We start from the raw sequence: 13,028 nt of genomic DNA, 5'->3' as shown, positions 1-13,028 counted from the left end.
TTAAATAAAAAATCAGATCACTCTACCATACAACAAGATAAGAAAATTACATCATCAAATCCCATAAAATATAAATAGTTATATTTCATCTAATATTGTACAACTAAATGCATGCTAATTCCCACTTACACAACGGATGCATCCTGGAATAGCAATAAGTTTAAGGACTGAACCGCAAAATATGCGGTTCCGTGAAAATATCCTTCGTCTCCGGCTCGCCGCCCACTCCGCTCTGCCTCCGCCTCTCTTCTTCTCCCCTCGGCTTCGAGGGTTTTTTCCCCTCTTTTCTTTTTCTTTTTTTCTTTTCTTTTTTTGTTTCGGTTTTTCTCTTTCGTCGTTGGGGCGCTCGTTCCCCTGACCAAACCCTAATAATCGTCCCTGACCCGGGACGGGGGGCGGGGCGGGCGATCGTCGGCATGCAGCAGCAGCGGATGAAGCAGGCGGCGGCAGCGGCGGCGCAGCAGCAGCAGCTGATGCAGCAGGCGCTGCTCATGCAGCACGTGGCGGCCGCGCAGCAGCAGCCGCCCTTGTTCCCGGCGGTGGGCTCTCCTCGCTTTCTCATCTGTTTTTTTTCCTTCTTCCGGTTCGATCGATGCGGTTGGCCCCGCGCTGGTGGTTTTGGGGCGTGTGCGGGGATCGATTTGGGGTGGGATTGGGGGGTTCCGAGGGAGTGAGTGGGAGGTAGGTGTTTCGTGGTTGATTTCGTTGGGTTGGGTTTTCCCGGTGGAGTTTTCGGGATTTTGGGTTGCTGCGGTTGGGATTTCGCAATTTCGTTGCCATTTGTCTTGATTTCTCGGATTATCGGCGCCCGTGCACGATTTTTTATGCTGTCGAACTAGGCTTTTTAATCAGAATGTGTTGGTTTTGAGTAATTTTGAGATCCTTTTACATTATTGCACATGGAGTGATTGTTGTGATGTCCCGAGTATTTTTTGTTGATTTTGTAGTTTATTTGTTTTCTTTCAAAAAAGGAAGATTGGTTTGCTCAGTGGTGCTCGTTTGCTCAATTTTGGAGGTTTTGCTTTGGTTTGATGTGTGAAATTGGTCCATACTCTCACTGCGCGTGGTTGACATGTACAAAATTGGAACGTAATTATGTTTGATGAGTGACGATTACTTTCTTAGTAAAGGAGGCACCTTTGAAGCTTTGCGAACTACAATCTTTTTTGGTTGCACAAAATGAGTGATTCTAGTGGAGCCTTATGCGATACAAAAAGGGATTCTAGTGCTAAATACAGTACTTTTTTTGTTGTCATTGTTCATTTTGGTGAGGACAGTTATAGTGCGAAGTGTTAATTAGTTCCTGTAAAGGCCGACTGAATTTTGATTGCTAAATGCCTAAATCAGCCACCAATTAAGGATATATTTTCTACTATTGCTCTATTCGACAAAAAGAAGTGTAGATGCACTGATGATTACTTGTAAACGTGCCATAATGATACCGAAGTTCCTTTTCCTTTACATCCTTTTGTTCTGTTCAGTTGGCACTTCAGTCTTGAATCTTATTCCATTCGTTGCATTCATGCAGTCATGCTAAACTCAAGAAATGGTACATGCTAGTCTTGTATGAACATTAATATGGGAAATCCTGCATGAAAGAGTGCACCGTGAATTTGTGTCATTTGTATGATTTCGATGTTTTGTTCTTGCATACAGTTTTTTTTACCCAGCTGTTTTTCATTTTTTTTAATAAGTCGTAGGAGATCTGTGTTCTAAAATCAGTTATGTATCTGTGTTCTTCATGGAAACCTCTGCTTACACTTGTTTGTTGTTGCAGATAGAGCCCGTTGTTAGTGGAAATCTTCCTCCTGGGTTTGATTCAAGCACATGCCGCAGCGTGTAAGTGTTGGGAGCGGTTCTTTCCCTTATCTTAGGACTGCTGTACTGTTAAAAATTGTTCTTTAAAGAACCTCCACAAAAAATATAGCCCTGCTTCCTTAGTTTTCAAATGGTCCAAATGGAATATGTCCTTTGTTCAGACTGTTCTGCATCCGATGGTGTACATCAAGTTCTCCTCTTTATGCTGCAACCTGCAACTTAGTGTTGACAAGATGTTGTAAATATTCTGAATAGGTATGTTGGCAATATCCATCTTCAAGTGACGGATACTCTACTGCAGGAGGTCTTCCAAAGTATTGGTCCAGTAGAAGGGTGCAAGCTCATCAGAAAAGAAAAGGTGGATATTTCTTTCGTTCAGAAACGGAAAATGACTCAAGATATTGTTTTTCCTGGATAAATTCATACCCCTTCCCAAACCCAAACGCACACAAAATAAGTCAGCTGCCTTTTCAAATTGCCCCTTTTATCTCATTTTTTTGCTTTGCTTTTCCCCCATGACTCTAGTTACCATGGAAATATTCCCCCAATAACATGCTGTACTGTGCTATTTCTCATAGTTTTCATTGTCTTTAGAACTTGTTTCGACGACTTAAGTACTTGCTTTAAAGATCTCAATACTTATTTCAGTAATTCTAGTGATTTTTTTACTTGCAATACACGATTTTATTGTAATTTTACATATGCCCAAATCGTGTATTACAAGTATTAAAATCACTGAAGTAATTAAAAAATATATTTTAACCACTTGAAAATTATTAAGTCATTTAAGAAAGAATCAAAGATGGTGAGAATAATGAGAAACAACACTAAAGGGTGTATTTGTACGGTAACTCAACTTATGGTGGCAAAGTAAAAAAAAGAAGAGATATGGTGTGCAATTTGGAAATGCTACTTACCAGGGAGAAGGGGAGTGGAGGGTAGGGTGCACGGTTATGGATTTTGCCCTTTTTTAATAGTAAACATTTGATACTAAGTTCTTCTTGTTGTTGTACCTTAGCGTTGTTTAATTAAAGCTGGTTGACTAGAATCACTGCAGTTTCGTGCCAATTTTCTTTTATAGAAAAAGCACATATGCACTATGCATGTTTACCTAACTTTTTTTTTTGAATCAGCATGTTTACCTAACTTATTTAGCTAGGTTTTCACGAGTCTGTTGGCTACTGGAATTTAGAAGAAAATGTATTCATGTGCCCATATGTGCATTAACTTTTGAAAATTTGATGAGTGCAATATGATATGGATCAGTGAAAGTGAGATGGCATCGGGACTTGAGAAGTGCGATATGTTACTGTGGTCTGACTTGAGGAAAATCAGACTAACTATCCATGATGTGTGCTTTTGTATCAGTCTCTGAATTATCGTGGCCCAATACCAGTTAAACACATACTAGAGTTTGTTGTGAATGTAGCGGTTATGTTTGATCCATCTTTTATGTAGCTGGTGTTTACTGCTTTTGGAGTGTTACACCTTCGGATTGGCATGATAATGTTAGTGAGGAGTGAGAATGCCATAGTAGGAAGCAAGTAGCTGCAACAAAGCTTTTGAATGTTGGACATATTTATGGAATTGATAAATCACTATTGAAATATATCAAATTAGTAATGACTCAATTGTACTTGTTAAGCCTACAAATAGTCACGCTATGTTATCGCTCCCTTTCTCTTTGCATGAAGCTTCGGGATGTTGCATTTCATATGCTTAATTTGTTAATCACTAATGATCCTATATTTGTTAGATTGTTTATGACAATGTGGTGTTCACTCTTTCCCTTCTGATGTTGCAGTCATCCTTTGGTTTCATTGACTACTATGACCATAGATTTGCTGCACTTGCAATTGCATCTCTCAATGGCAGACAACTGTAAGTGTTTTGGTTTTGTTCATGCTAATTTCTACAGCACGGTCCTGCTTTTGGCACTAAGAGTTGTAATGACCCTCAAAAACCAGGTTTGGTCAGCCAATAAAAGTCAATTGGGCATATACAAGTACTCAGAGGGAGGATACATCAGGTTTGGAACTGAAACATGGTTTAAATATTATATTCTATATTTGTATTTTACTTGTTCTTTCCGCGTAATGCAGGCAGATAGATGTGAATCTGAGGTTTCTGAATTCTGATGCTAAGCTTTGGTGATGACTCTTCATCCTTGCAGGTCATTTTAATATTTTTGTTGGGGATCTTTGCCCAGACGTCACTGATGCTGCTTTGTTTGCTTTTTTCTCTGGATACTCCACCTGCTCGTAAGCATTGCCTAGCTCTTATCTCCACTCTATCTTTTACTGTGTCAGTCGTGACATTGTTCCCGGAGTAGTTTGCTAGTTGTGCAGTACATGGAATTTCTGTGTAACCAGTTTAGCTTGGTAATTTTTGCAGAGATGCTAGGGTTATGTGGGACCAGAAAACAGGTCGATCCAGAGGGTTTGGTTTTGTTTCTTTCAGGAATCAGCAGGTAGTGTCACCATGACATTTAAACCCTATACACAACCTTGTTTAAAATTTTTAAACTGCTGTTTCATCTCACTCCTCAGTCATTATTCATTAACAGGATGCCCAGAATGCAATAAATGAGTTGAATGGTGTGCTCTCTATTCCCTTGTTTCTAGTTATGTCTCATTATGGAGACCTGAGCTTTCACGAAGTTATTATGTCTGTTTATTTTCTGATGTGCAGGTAAGTGGCTTGGCAACCGCCAAATTCGTTGCAATTGGGCAACGAAAGGTGCCAATGCTGGTGAAGAGAAACAAAGTGTGGACTCCAAGGTTGACCTGACAAATTGCTCATCAGGTGAATACATGTGCTTTGTCTTCTTGAGCTACTTGTTTTGCTAAAGTCTGTATATGGTGGTATAATGTGTAACAACCAACTCAGCAGAGCTCTTTAGTTCACCTTTTACTAATACTTTTTAATTTTGTTATAAGTACTCTTTAATTGTTTTAGTTGTCTACTACGTTTTGAACTTTAGTTCATGGGTGACTTTAGAATAGGGGTTTTTTGCTGTTTTAATTCGTATGTTGGGAGTTGCGATAATGCTGTACTATCACAGTTTTATGGCTTTAAACTACTGACCAGCAACTTTTCATCTTTTTCGCGTTACACAGAAGCTGGAAAAGGGAATGTAGGTGAAGATGGTCCCGAAAACAACCCACAGTTTACCACTGTTTATGTTGGCAATCTTCCTCATGACGTAATACTCTTCCAATGGAATATCTGCTGTTTCTGTTTATTATGCATGTCGTGTGTTGTTACTTTTCTGTTCTCTTGTCAGTGCCTTCCATTTCTCTTGATTACCAGGCCAACAGCAATGATGTGCACCGATTTTTCCATTCACTTGGGGCTGGCTTAATTGAGGAGGTCCGTGTAACACGTGATAAAGGTTTTGGCTTTGTGAGATACAGCACCCATGAGGAAGCTGCACTAGCAATTCGGATGGGCAATGGCCAACTTATTGGCGGGAGGCAGATAAAGGTACCTGCTCAGATTTTCACATTTCCTTGATAGGAGAGCTTGGGGCTCGAATCCTTATTATTTAATTCAAATCCTACAACTTTCTAGAGCAACCCCTTCAACAAAATACCCCCTTCATGTTTACCAGAGAATAATTTGTTGTGCATACATGGTATTACATGAATGGTTGGAACAAGATTAAATGTCTGTATTTCGCCTATAAATCGTATGGGAACATAAAGTAAATTTCATTGTCATTTATTACGATATGTATAAAACATCCAGATAAGTAAATTCGTGTGCAAATATAATTTACACCGACTTAAGATCATCAAATGGAATAGAGCATGTGATCTGCTCCCTCCATCTAAAAATAGATGACATTTTAGCTTCTTCAACAATGCTCAAAATACATGATGTTCTACGATTTTGAGGTAACTTTAGCTTAAGTTTTCCAGTCTTATCCCTTCATTTAGTCCCTCATCTCCAATGCAAATCTCATTTTTTTAATCATGCTACATTATTATTTCACCTTTCACTTTAATCCCTGTGCCCAAGTCAAAAAGTCATGTATTGTGAGACACAGGGAGTAGTTATTATAAATACATTGATTTCTGCCAGTTACTGAATTGCCATCTTTGTCGGAAATTTTTGCAGTGCTCCTGGGGAAGCAAGCCAACTCCACCAGGGACAGCATCTGCGCCCCTGCCTCCTCCGGGGCCAGCTCCATTTTCCACCGGCTTGTCGGCGATTGACCTCCTGGCCTACCAGCGCACCCTGGCTCTGAACAAGATGGCCGCGAGCCCGGCCCTAATGGGGCAGCACGCCCTGAAGCAGGCCGCGCTGGGGATGGATGTCGGAGCTAACCAGGCTATCTATGACGGTGGCTTCCAGGGAGTCAACGCTGCCGCCGCGGTGGCAGCCCAGCAGCAGCAGCAGCTGCAGCAGCAGCTCATGTACTACTAGAGCTTATGTACCAGCTGCCTACCCCATCATGAGCCCCCCCCCCCCCCTATAAACATAAGTAGATGAATCCTTACCATGACCTTTTTTTCCCTCTCGATCTTCATTACCCAACTAAGTAACTTGCCCTCTATGCCGGCAATATATATAACACCGTAGAACACATGTGTTTCTAGAGACATGGAAACCAAGTTTGGGTGGCACCCTGTCTTGTCAGATAATATTCTTTGTTTGAATCATCTTTTATTATGCTATATGTTTTCATCTCTAATTACTTGTGTACTGGATGATAAGCAACATGTAGTTTAATAACCAGAGTACGTATATTTTATTCTGGGGAAAAGTTGTATGCGTATGTTGCACATCTGTATTTTGCTGACTTGTGGGCCTGGAAGAGCAGAGGCCCAAGAAAGCGGTGCTTCCCCGGACAATGGAAGCGTTCGGCCCAAATCTTACTCCCAGAACACTCTTCTCTTCCAAGCTCTTCTCCCCCCTCGCCGCCGCCATGTCGGGCTTCGTGAGGCGCCTCGCCGGCGTCCCGTGGCGCGCCATCGCGGGGGACGCTCTCTCCCGCGCCTTCCTGGTCGCGCAGGCCTTCTGCGCCGTCCACGTCGTCGACCACCACGTCTGCTCCCTCGCCATCGTGCGGGGCCCGAGCATGCTGCCGGCCATGAACCCGGCCGGCGACGTGGTGGCGGTGGACAGGGTGAGCGTGCGGCTCGGGCGGGTGGCGCCGGGGGACATCGTTCTGCTGATCTCGCCGGAGGATCCGCGCAAGGCGGTCGCCAAGCGCGTGCTTGGGATGGAGGGCGACGCCGTCACCTACCTCGTCGACCCCGGGAACAGCGACGCCTCCAAAACCGTTGTGGTGAGTGGATTGGGTTTCATTCTAGTACTAGCTAAGTAGCTATGCTGCCTCCATCACTGGATTGGGTTTGAATTGACGCTCTTGGTGCTGTAAAGATTGTAATTTGGCTGTGCTATACTAATCTGATGCTAGAGAATGGAGGTTGTCACTTCTATTGTCGACAGTAGCTTGTGATTACTGGCTACTGATTACTCTATTTTCTATGGTGATACTTAGTGCTCCTGGGGTTATTGTTGACCGAGTTCTTATCTCTACTCGTGAGCATTGAGCATTCTAGATCTTAAGAAGTTTCAGTACTGATTTAGAGAGCTTTAGAACTTAACTAGTATATTTACTTGCTTCGAACTGAGATACATGAAAGGTGAGTGTTTCGATGAGTATAATGTGATGCGCTCATGTGCATGAGTGCATCAATTGCTGAAGCAGTGGATAATTTACATTTTTGGTACTTGCAGATACGTTTCTATCTGCTCTGCTTTTTAATTTCTTTTGCATAATCTTAGGAAAACATAGTGGCTGAAACTAGTGGCATTAGTTTGGTACGAGATATTGTGTTATTGACCCTAAAAATAATTACTACTGATATGATCAGATACCTACCAGATTATGATTGTATCGCGGAACTTACATTCTGAAAAAACTGTACCATGCGCCTTCTGTCACTCTTCAGAAAGATGCAATTTCTATAGTCATGCTTCAAATGACTATCCAAGGGAAAATTTGGCTTATTGAGTTTTGTTTTTTAAAAGACTATCTAAATGATATTTGTTTCTTCTCATGTTCCTTGCAGCTTTTAGTGGTTGCCATGTGTACTTTTGAGATACGACAAGTTCCATGCTTTTTTTTGGTTTTGGATTCCTCTTTTTAGGAATTCTGCCATTTTTCTTTAATAAATGTACCATCATCTCATGCTCTTTCTTTGGGTGATGTATAATTTTAGGTACCACAAGGTCATGTTTGGGTTCAGGGTGATAATATTTACGCTTCTAGGGATTCAAGGCAATTTGGAGCTGTGCCTTATGGTCTCATTACAGGGAAGATCTTTTGTCGGGTAACCTCAGTTCTTCTCTGTTTTACCTCCTAATTGATTAGTTCAATGAAGAGCCTGATAGAAACTATGGAGTGAATACTGCTTTAAGATTTAGTAGTGCCATTGGAAAGGCATCCATTATCAGATTTGACATCTAATCAGATGCTATTTTTTCATGAGTTTTGATATTAGCAGCTACCAATTGCTTTATTTGTTTGCGTTTTTATTGTATGCTGTAAATGCATTGTTAGTAATGATAATATTTGTAAAGCATTGAATTCTCAGTGCTTCAATAGCTTCTTACAATCCCTATGCTATCAAAATCCCAGATAACTCACTGAACTTGTGTAATGATTCTCATCTAGAGCAAACACGTTTTGCTGACTTGTATTAGAGCCAATGTTTTGAAAGGTGCTAGGCGGAGGCACCCCTAGGTGTTGCCTAGGTGGTTGCATTTTTGGCATATTAACAAAGAAAAATAGAGAAAATAGGGAAAATCATTGGCATATTAGCATAGAAAATAGAGAAATTATGGAAAACGCTTATGTGCTAGGCGAAGTGGTGCTGCTCCGCATAGCTCCTAGGACCGCTTTTTTAAACAGTGATTAGAGCACAATATTAGATATTGTTGCTCTAGGTACAATATACTCCTTATAACAATCGATGGAGGGAGCAGTTACTAAAAATTACTTGTAGATGAAATTATTTAAATAGCAGGGCATCGTGCACCTTTATGAGACTTCTTGTAATAGTAGTAATTAGAACAGTCCCCAATACCAAGATGAAAATAGAGACAAAACATGGTGTTGGTTTGAACTGGAAAATTATTAATTTTGGCTGACATTGATAGGCCAAACTGCTGCCTTGTTTATAGACAATAATGCTTGTACCCTGAGATATCAATTGATACAGATAATATGATCTACGTTTTCTTCTTCATGCAGAGCTCATAAACCATGAAGTTTCATTTGCATGACATGGAAATTGGAACATGTTTTGTCATACAATACTGTTTTTGGATATTTACCTGCTTGAACTTACTACTTGATATTCATAGAGGCAAACCTAAGGTTTAAGATTCAGTTACCATTTTTTAGTAATACTTATTTAAAGCATCAGCCAAATGCTACCAAATCATCATGCGGGCCACCCCCCCTAGAACAATATCGCTGCAATTTGCCATAAAGGTGATTATGGGAGTATTGACAGTGATTGTTCAATCTTAGGTTTGGCCACTGGAGGGTTTTGGTTCTATTGGTTCACAAGAGTAGCATAATAGAGGTAAATTCAACCTTTCCTTGCCTCTTGTTTTCAAAATACCTGGCTCTCTACCTGCACCTTTGTGTGTACTGCGGCGTTTGCCGTTTTGTCCAGAACTCATCAGAGTCAGAGATGTACTCGTATTATTGCACATGTCAAGAGATTTATACGCAACAATGGGCGCTGCAATTTCGATGCTTTTCACCTGTCATGGCACATTTTTACAGCGACACAGATTGTATCTTGATGTTCATCATTCGATTTTTAGTCTTCTAACAATTTTGTTTCTCGTCCTTGGGAATCACAATTAGAACATGTTCTGATACAAATTCTTGTGCTACTGCCCTCGGTGTAGCTTTGTTGTCAGTGATTTTTTGTAGAGAATAGAACCTGAATACCTGATTGATTCATGCAAGTCGAGGTGTACGGGTTTTGAGCATGGTCAACAGAATTGGTTTATTATTGAAAAGAGAGGTGGATTTCTGCTTGCTGGGGAATATATAGCTTGATTTGTGCACTGGAAACTTGCTTATATAAACAATTTGAGCTGAAGGAGTTGACATTTATAAAAAATTTAAATGCCTTGTCAGTCTTGTCAAATGTTCACATCTGAATTGCCTTAAAAAATAAGAACGATGTGTAGCTCGCACTTACCATGGGAACATCAACACTCGATTACTAGTGATTAGCAATAAGATCGAACAGTTAAGGCATCGAGCTTCACAAACAAAACATTGATCCATTGCATTAATACAGTTCGTTACAAAATCTCAAACAGAGATGATTTGCATTTGGATTCAAACACTGCAAAATCAGTAATAATCTAGTAGTTGCATGCTACTACATGTAGCATTGATAATCAACTATATAACTGTAACATGAGGCTATATAACGACTCCGTAGTTGCATTTAACGAGAAATAATGCTCTTTGCCACTTCCTTGAGCCTGTGACAGCCATGAGGCTATACTACAGGGAGCAACGCTTGCGATCGAGCAGGTCCCCGAGAAACCTCGTGCATGCCTCCTCGAGCCTGTGACAGCCATGCTTCTCACCTTGCAGCAGTGAAGTCGCCGCCGTGCTTGCAGCCATGCCTCTAAATGTTGTAGCCATCTGCCGCCACGAGCAAACCCGGTCCCGAGCCATCACCATCTTCGTTGACCTTGTTTTTGCTGTGGACTTCGTGTTCTTTGTTGCTACGAATCTTGTTTCTGCTGTGAATCATATTTTTCATTATGTTTTTGCAGATGGAAATTTTTCTACTGTTGTTTGTCATAATGGAGATATTTTTATGAACTGTAAGACTGATTTGAACACGTATTTCTTGTTTAAACATGGTTGATGGTTTAACAACAATGCAGTTTAGTTCACGCACATGATTGAATTAGTCAGGATGGAGCCTGATCCGTATGACAGCAAGATGCTTATTGAAGATGATGCTTGGGTTGATATTGTGCTGAAACGCAGGAAGCTGATATGATGTTAATCATTTCATCTTTTCTAGATGACGGTGTCATCCAATGATGTCAATCATCTCGTCCTTCTGGAAGATGGCATCGCCAATAATGTCAAGCATCCCGTACTTCTGGAAATAAAATGTGTATATCTAGGGATTGTGTATAGATAGTTAGATTTATGTGTTGTGAACAATGTGTCAATGTGTATCTGTGTGATATTCTTAACCTTCGTAATATCAAGTGTCTATATTGAAGTTCTGAACAATGTGCGATCGATGTTCTGAATAATGTGTCAATATGTGATATGTAAATAATGCATGTGATATTGTTTAATTTGTGAATCATGAAGTGTGTATGTCATATCATGAGGGCAGCTAGGAAGCAAAATTGCTTAAGGGGGAGGGGAGGGTCACATAGACGGTTTTTTTAAAAACTCCATTTGTGTCACTTTATACATACAGGTTTCCACAAAAACCGTCTATGACTCTTACTATTTATAGACGGATTTTTACAAAATTTGCCTATGACCCTTACTACTCAAAGATGGTTTTATAGACAATCCGTCTGTGACCACTCGGTTGCCAAGACGATCGTGAGAGCGACATTTGATGCAAGTCGGGATCTCCCCATGCGACTTCCGAGAACATGGATTGCCGACGAACCTATCCAGAGAACTTCGATGACAAGTCTTGATGGATCTAGACTCCACCTCCAGTGGAGGTTACCTCCGAGAAGTCTTCACCATTGGAGACGGGGATGCCGGTCTAGTCGATCATGATGACAATCCTGTAGACACACGGGTCCCCATAGCTCCAGCTGTGGGAGACAACGACCAACCTTCGCTGGTCACAACTCCTCAGGTCTCAAACCCTAATGGAGTGCGAGATCTAACGTCTCTTGATCATCAACAGGGGACTCAATGCCACAGATCCGCAATGGCACATAGACTCCTCCTTCTATAGGAGACCCTCATATGACCCCCTAATGCAGATCTGACGATCCCCGATGGCAAGGGCTGGATCAACTTGATGACTGACATGGAAAAGGAAGCTATCATCTAGGCCAAAAACTCTCATCTAACTGTCGCTACAAATAGCTCTAATTGGGGGAAGTCTCGCATCGAACCTTCCTGTGGTGAATTAGATTCAGAGAGATGCAATCCCCAAAACAGGATGGTCTGGGAAGATAACCTAGTGTCTAGTCATTGCAGGACCTCACCGATCCGAGATCATCCCATCAATGATCTACGTGAGGTTATCGAACGGTGAAGACGCTCGAAGACCCCTTAAGAGGAATCAATTGCGCCTCAGCGATCTAATTGGAGGACGTCCTAATGCCACTTGAGTAGAAGCTGGGGCAGATCTCTAACCCCCGTGGGTAGAACACCCATGGTTGCTATCGGAGGGTGAACTCCTCAAGCAGGGATCCGGAGGGACCCTCTTTGAGATTCGGCCGGGGGGATGATTCTGAATCTGTTTTGCGGGTGAAATAAAATGGGCGTAAATGCGATGCAGGTGGAATGGAATGATCGGATGCAGAAAGTAGTAAATACTCAGGAGGTTTTTAGACAGGTTTAGGCCGCACTGAGCGTAACACCCTACTCCTATGTGTATGCTATAAATGCTCTGAGAATGTCTCTCAGAGATTCTGCTGGGTTACAAGAATATTTGTCTAGTCTAGAGCTTCGAGCTCCTTGTTCTTCGGTGATCTGAGCTTCTGTGCTTGTCTTTGCTGCTGTCTTGACTTGTCCTGGCTATTGTTCTGTGTCAACCCATCCTTCTCCGGGGAGCCCGCCCCGCCTTAAATACCTGTCAGGGTGGTAGCATGCCCAGAAAGGGATAGCGCGAGTTCCAAAGCGCCATAAATAGAAAGCAACCATCATGGGCTGCCGCGCGAGGTGACGGGGAGGGTTGAAAACGCGCCCCGTCCGGTCTTGTAGGTCATCATGCCGTTCTTCAACGGGCGTCGCGGGGTCTGACACAGCAGGGCGGCAGGTGGGGCGCCTTGGGCTTCACGATGTTATCCCGAGGCGCGCCGGATGTTCCGCGACGGGACCCGTGTATTAAATATCCCCACGCCTCCCTACCAGGCCGTGGCAGGGACTGTCTGCAAGCGTGGAGGAGCAGTTGGAGGTGATAGGCCACGCGCTCTCTTAAATGAAGCGTCGA

At 42.1% G+C, this 13,028-nt stretch overlaps 2 protein-coding genes across 4 annotated transcripts; both read left to right on the top strand.

The window, feature by feature from the left end:
* Positions 1-223: 223 nt before the first annotated feature.
* Positions 224-6,517, top strand: LOC133886261 (oligouridylate-binding protein 1B-like). Its single transcript, XM_062326008.1, has 12 exons — positions 224-539; positions 1,778-1,839; positions 2,074-2,176; positions 3,623-3,699; positions 3,786-3,847; positions 3,992-4,079; positions 4,213-4,288; positions 4,385-4,415; positions 4,510-4,623; positions 4,938-5,023; positions 5,131-5,304; positions 5,941-6,517. The coding sequence occupies exons 1-12, from the start codon at positions 417-419 to the stop codon at positions 6,247-6,249; spliced, it is 1,305 nt and encodes a 434-aa protein (XP_062181992.1). The 5' UTR covers positions 224-416; the 3' UTR covers positions 6,250-6,517.
* A 130-nt stretch (positions 6,518-6,647) lies between these two features.
* On the top strand, positions 6,648-11,045 carry LOC133886263 (mitochondrial ATP-independent inner membrane protease subunit 1a-like). Of its 3 annotated transcripts, none has more exons than XM_062326010.1 (4): positions 6,648-7,114; positions 8,055-8,165; positions 9,371-9,425; positions 10,765-11,045. In XM_062326010.1, the coding sequence occupies exons 1-3, from the start codon at positions 6,677-6,679 to the stop codon at positions 9,413-9,415; spliced, it is 594 nt and encodes a 197-aa protein (XP_062181994.1). In that variant the 5' UTR covers positions 6,648-6,676; the 3' UTR covers positions 9,416-9,425; positions 10,765-11,045. The 3 variants fall into 3 exon arrangements, with proteins under 3 accessions (XP_062181994.1, XP_062181995.1, XP_062181993.1); XM_062326011.1 differs by lacking the exon at positions 10,765-11,045 and adding an exon at positions 9,760-10,534; XM_062326009.1 differs by lacking the exon at positions 10,765-11,045 and having other exon boundaries at positions 9,371-9,745.
* Positions 11,046-13,028: the final 1,983 nt, after the last annotated feature.

Source organism: Phragmites australis, chromosome 12, assembly GCF_958298935.1.
Source record: "Phragmites australis chromosome 12, lpPhrAust1.1, whole genome shotgun sequence".
NCBI lineage: Eukaryota > Viridiplantae > Streptophyta > Magnoliopsida > Poales > Poaceae > Phragmites > Phragmites australis.
Note: the sequence above shows the minus strand (reverse complement) of the source record. Positions and strands in the feature narration are given on the sequence as shown.

Bases quoted from the DNA above. Each gene is read 5' to 3' on its own strand.
- LOC133886263 (XM_062326010.1), top strand. From the start codon at position 6,677: ATGGAAGCGTTCGGCCCAAATCTTACTCCCAGAACACTCTTCTCTTCC. The intron at 7,115-8,054 runs GTGAGTGGATTG...GTATAATTTTAG, and splicing joins ACGCCTCCAAAACCGTTGTG to GTACCACAAGGTCATGTTTG. The intron at 8,166-9,370 runs GTAACCTCAGTT...GTTCAATCTTAG, and splicing joins CAGGGAAGATCTTTTGTCGG to GTTTGGCCACTGGAGGGTTT.
- LOC133886261 (XM_062326008.1), top strand. From the start codon at position 417: ATGCAGCAGCAGCGGATGAAGCAGGCGGCGGCAGCGGCGGCGCAGCAG. The intron at 4,289-4,384 runs GTAGTGTCACCA...ATTCATTAACAG, and splicing joins TTTCTTTCAGGAATCAGCAG to GATGCCCAGAATGCAATAAA. The intron at 5,305-5,940 runs GTACCTGCTCAG...AAATTTTTGCAG, and splicing joins TTGGCGGGAGGCAGATAAAG to TGCTCCTGGGGAAGCAAGCC.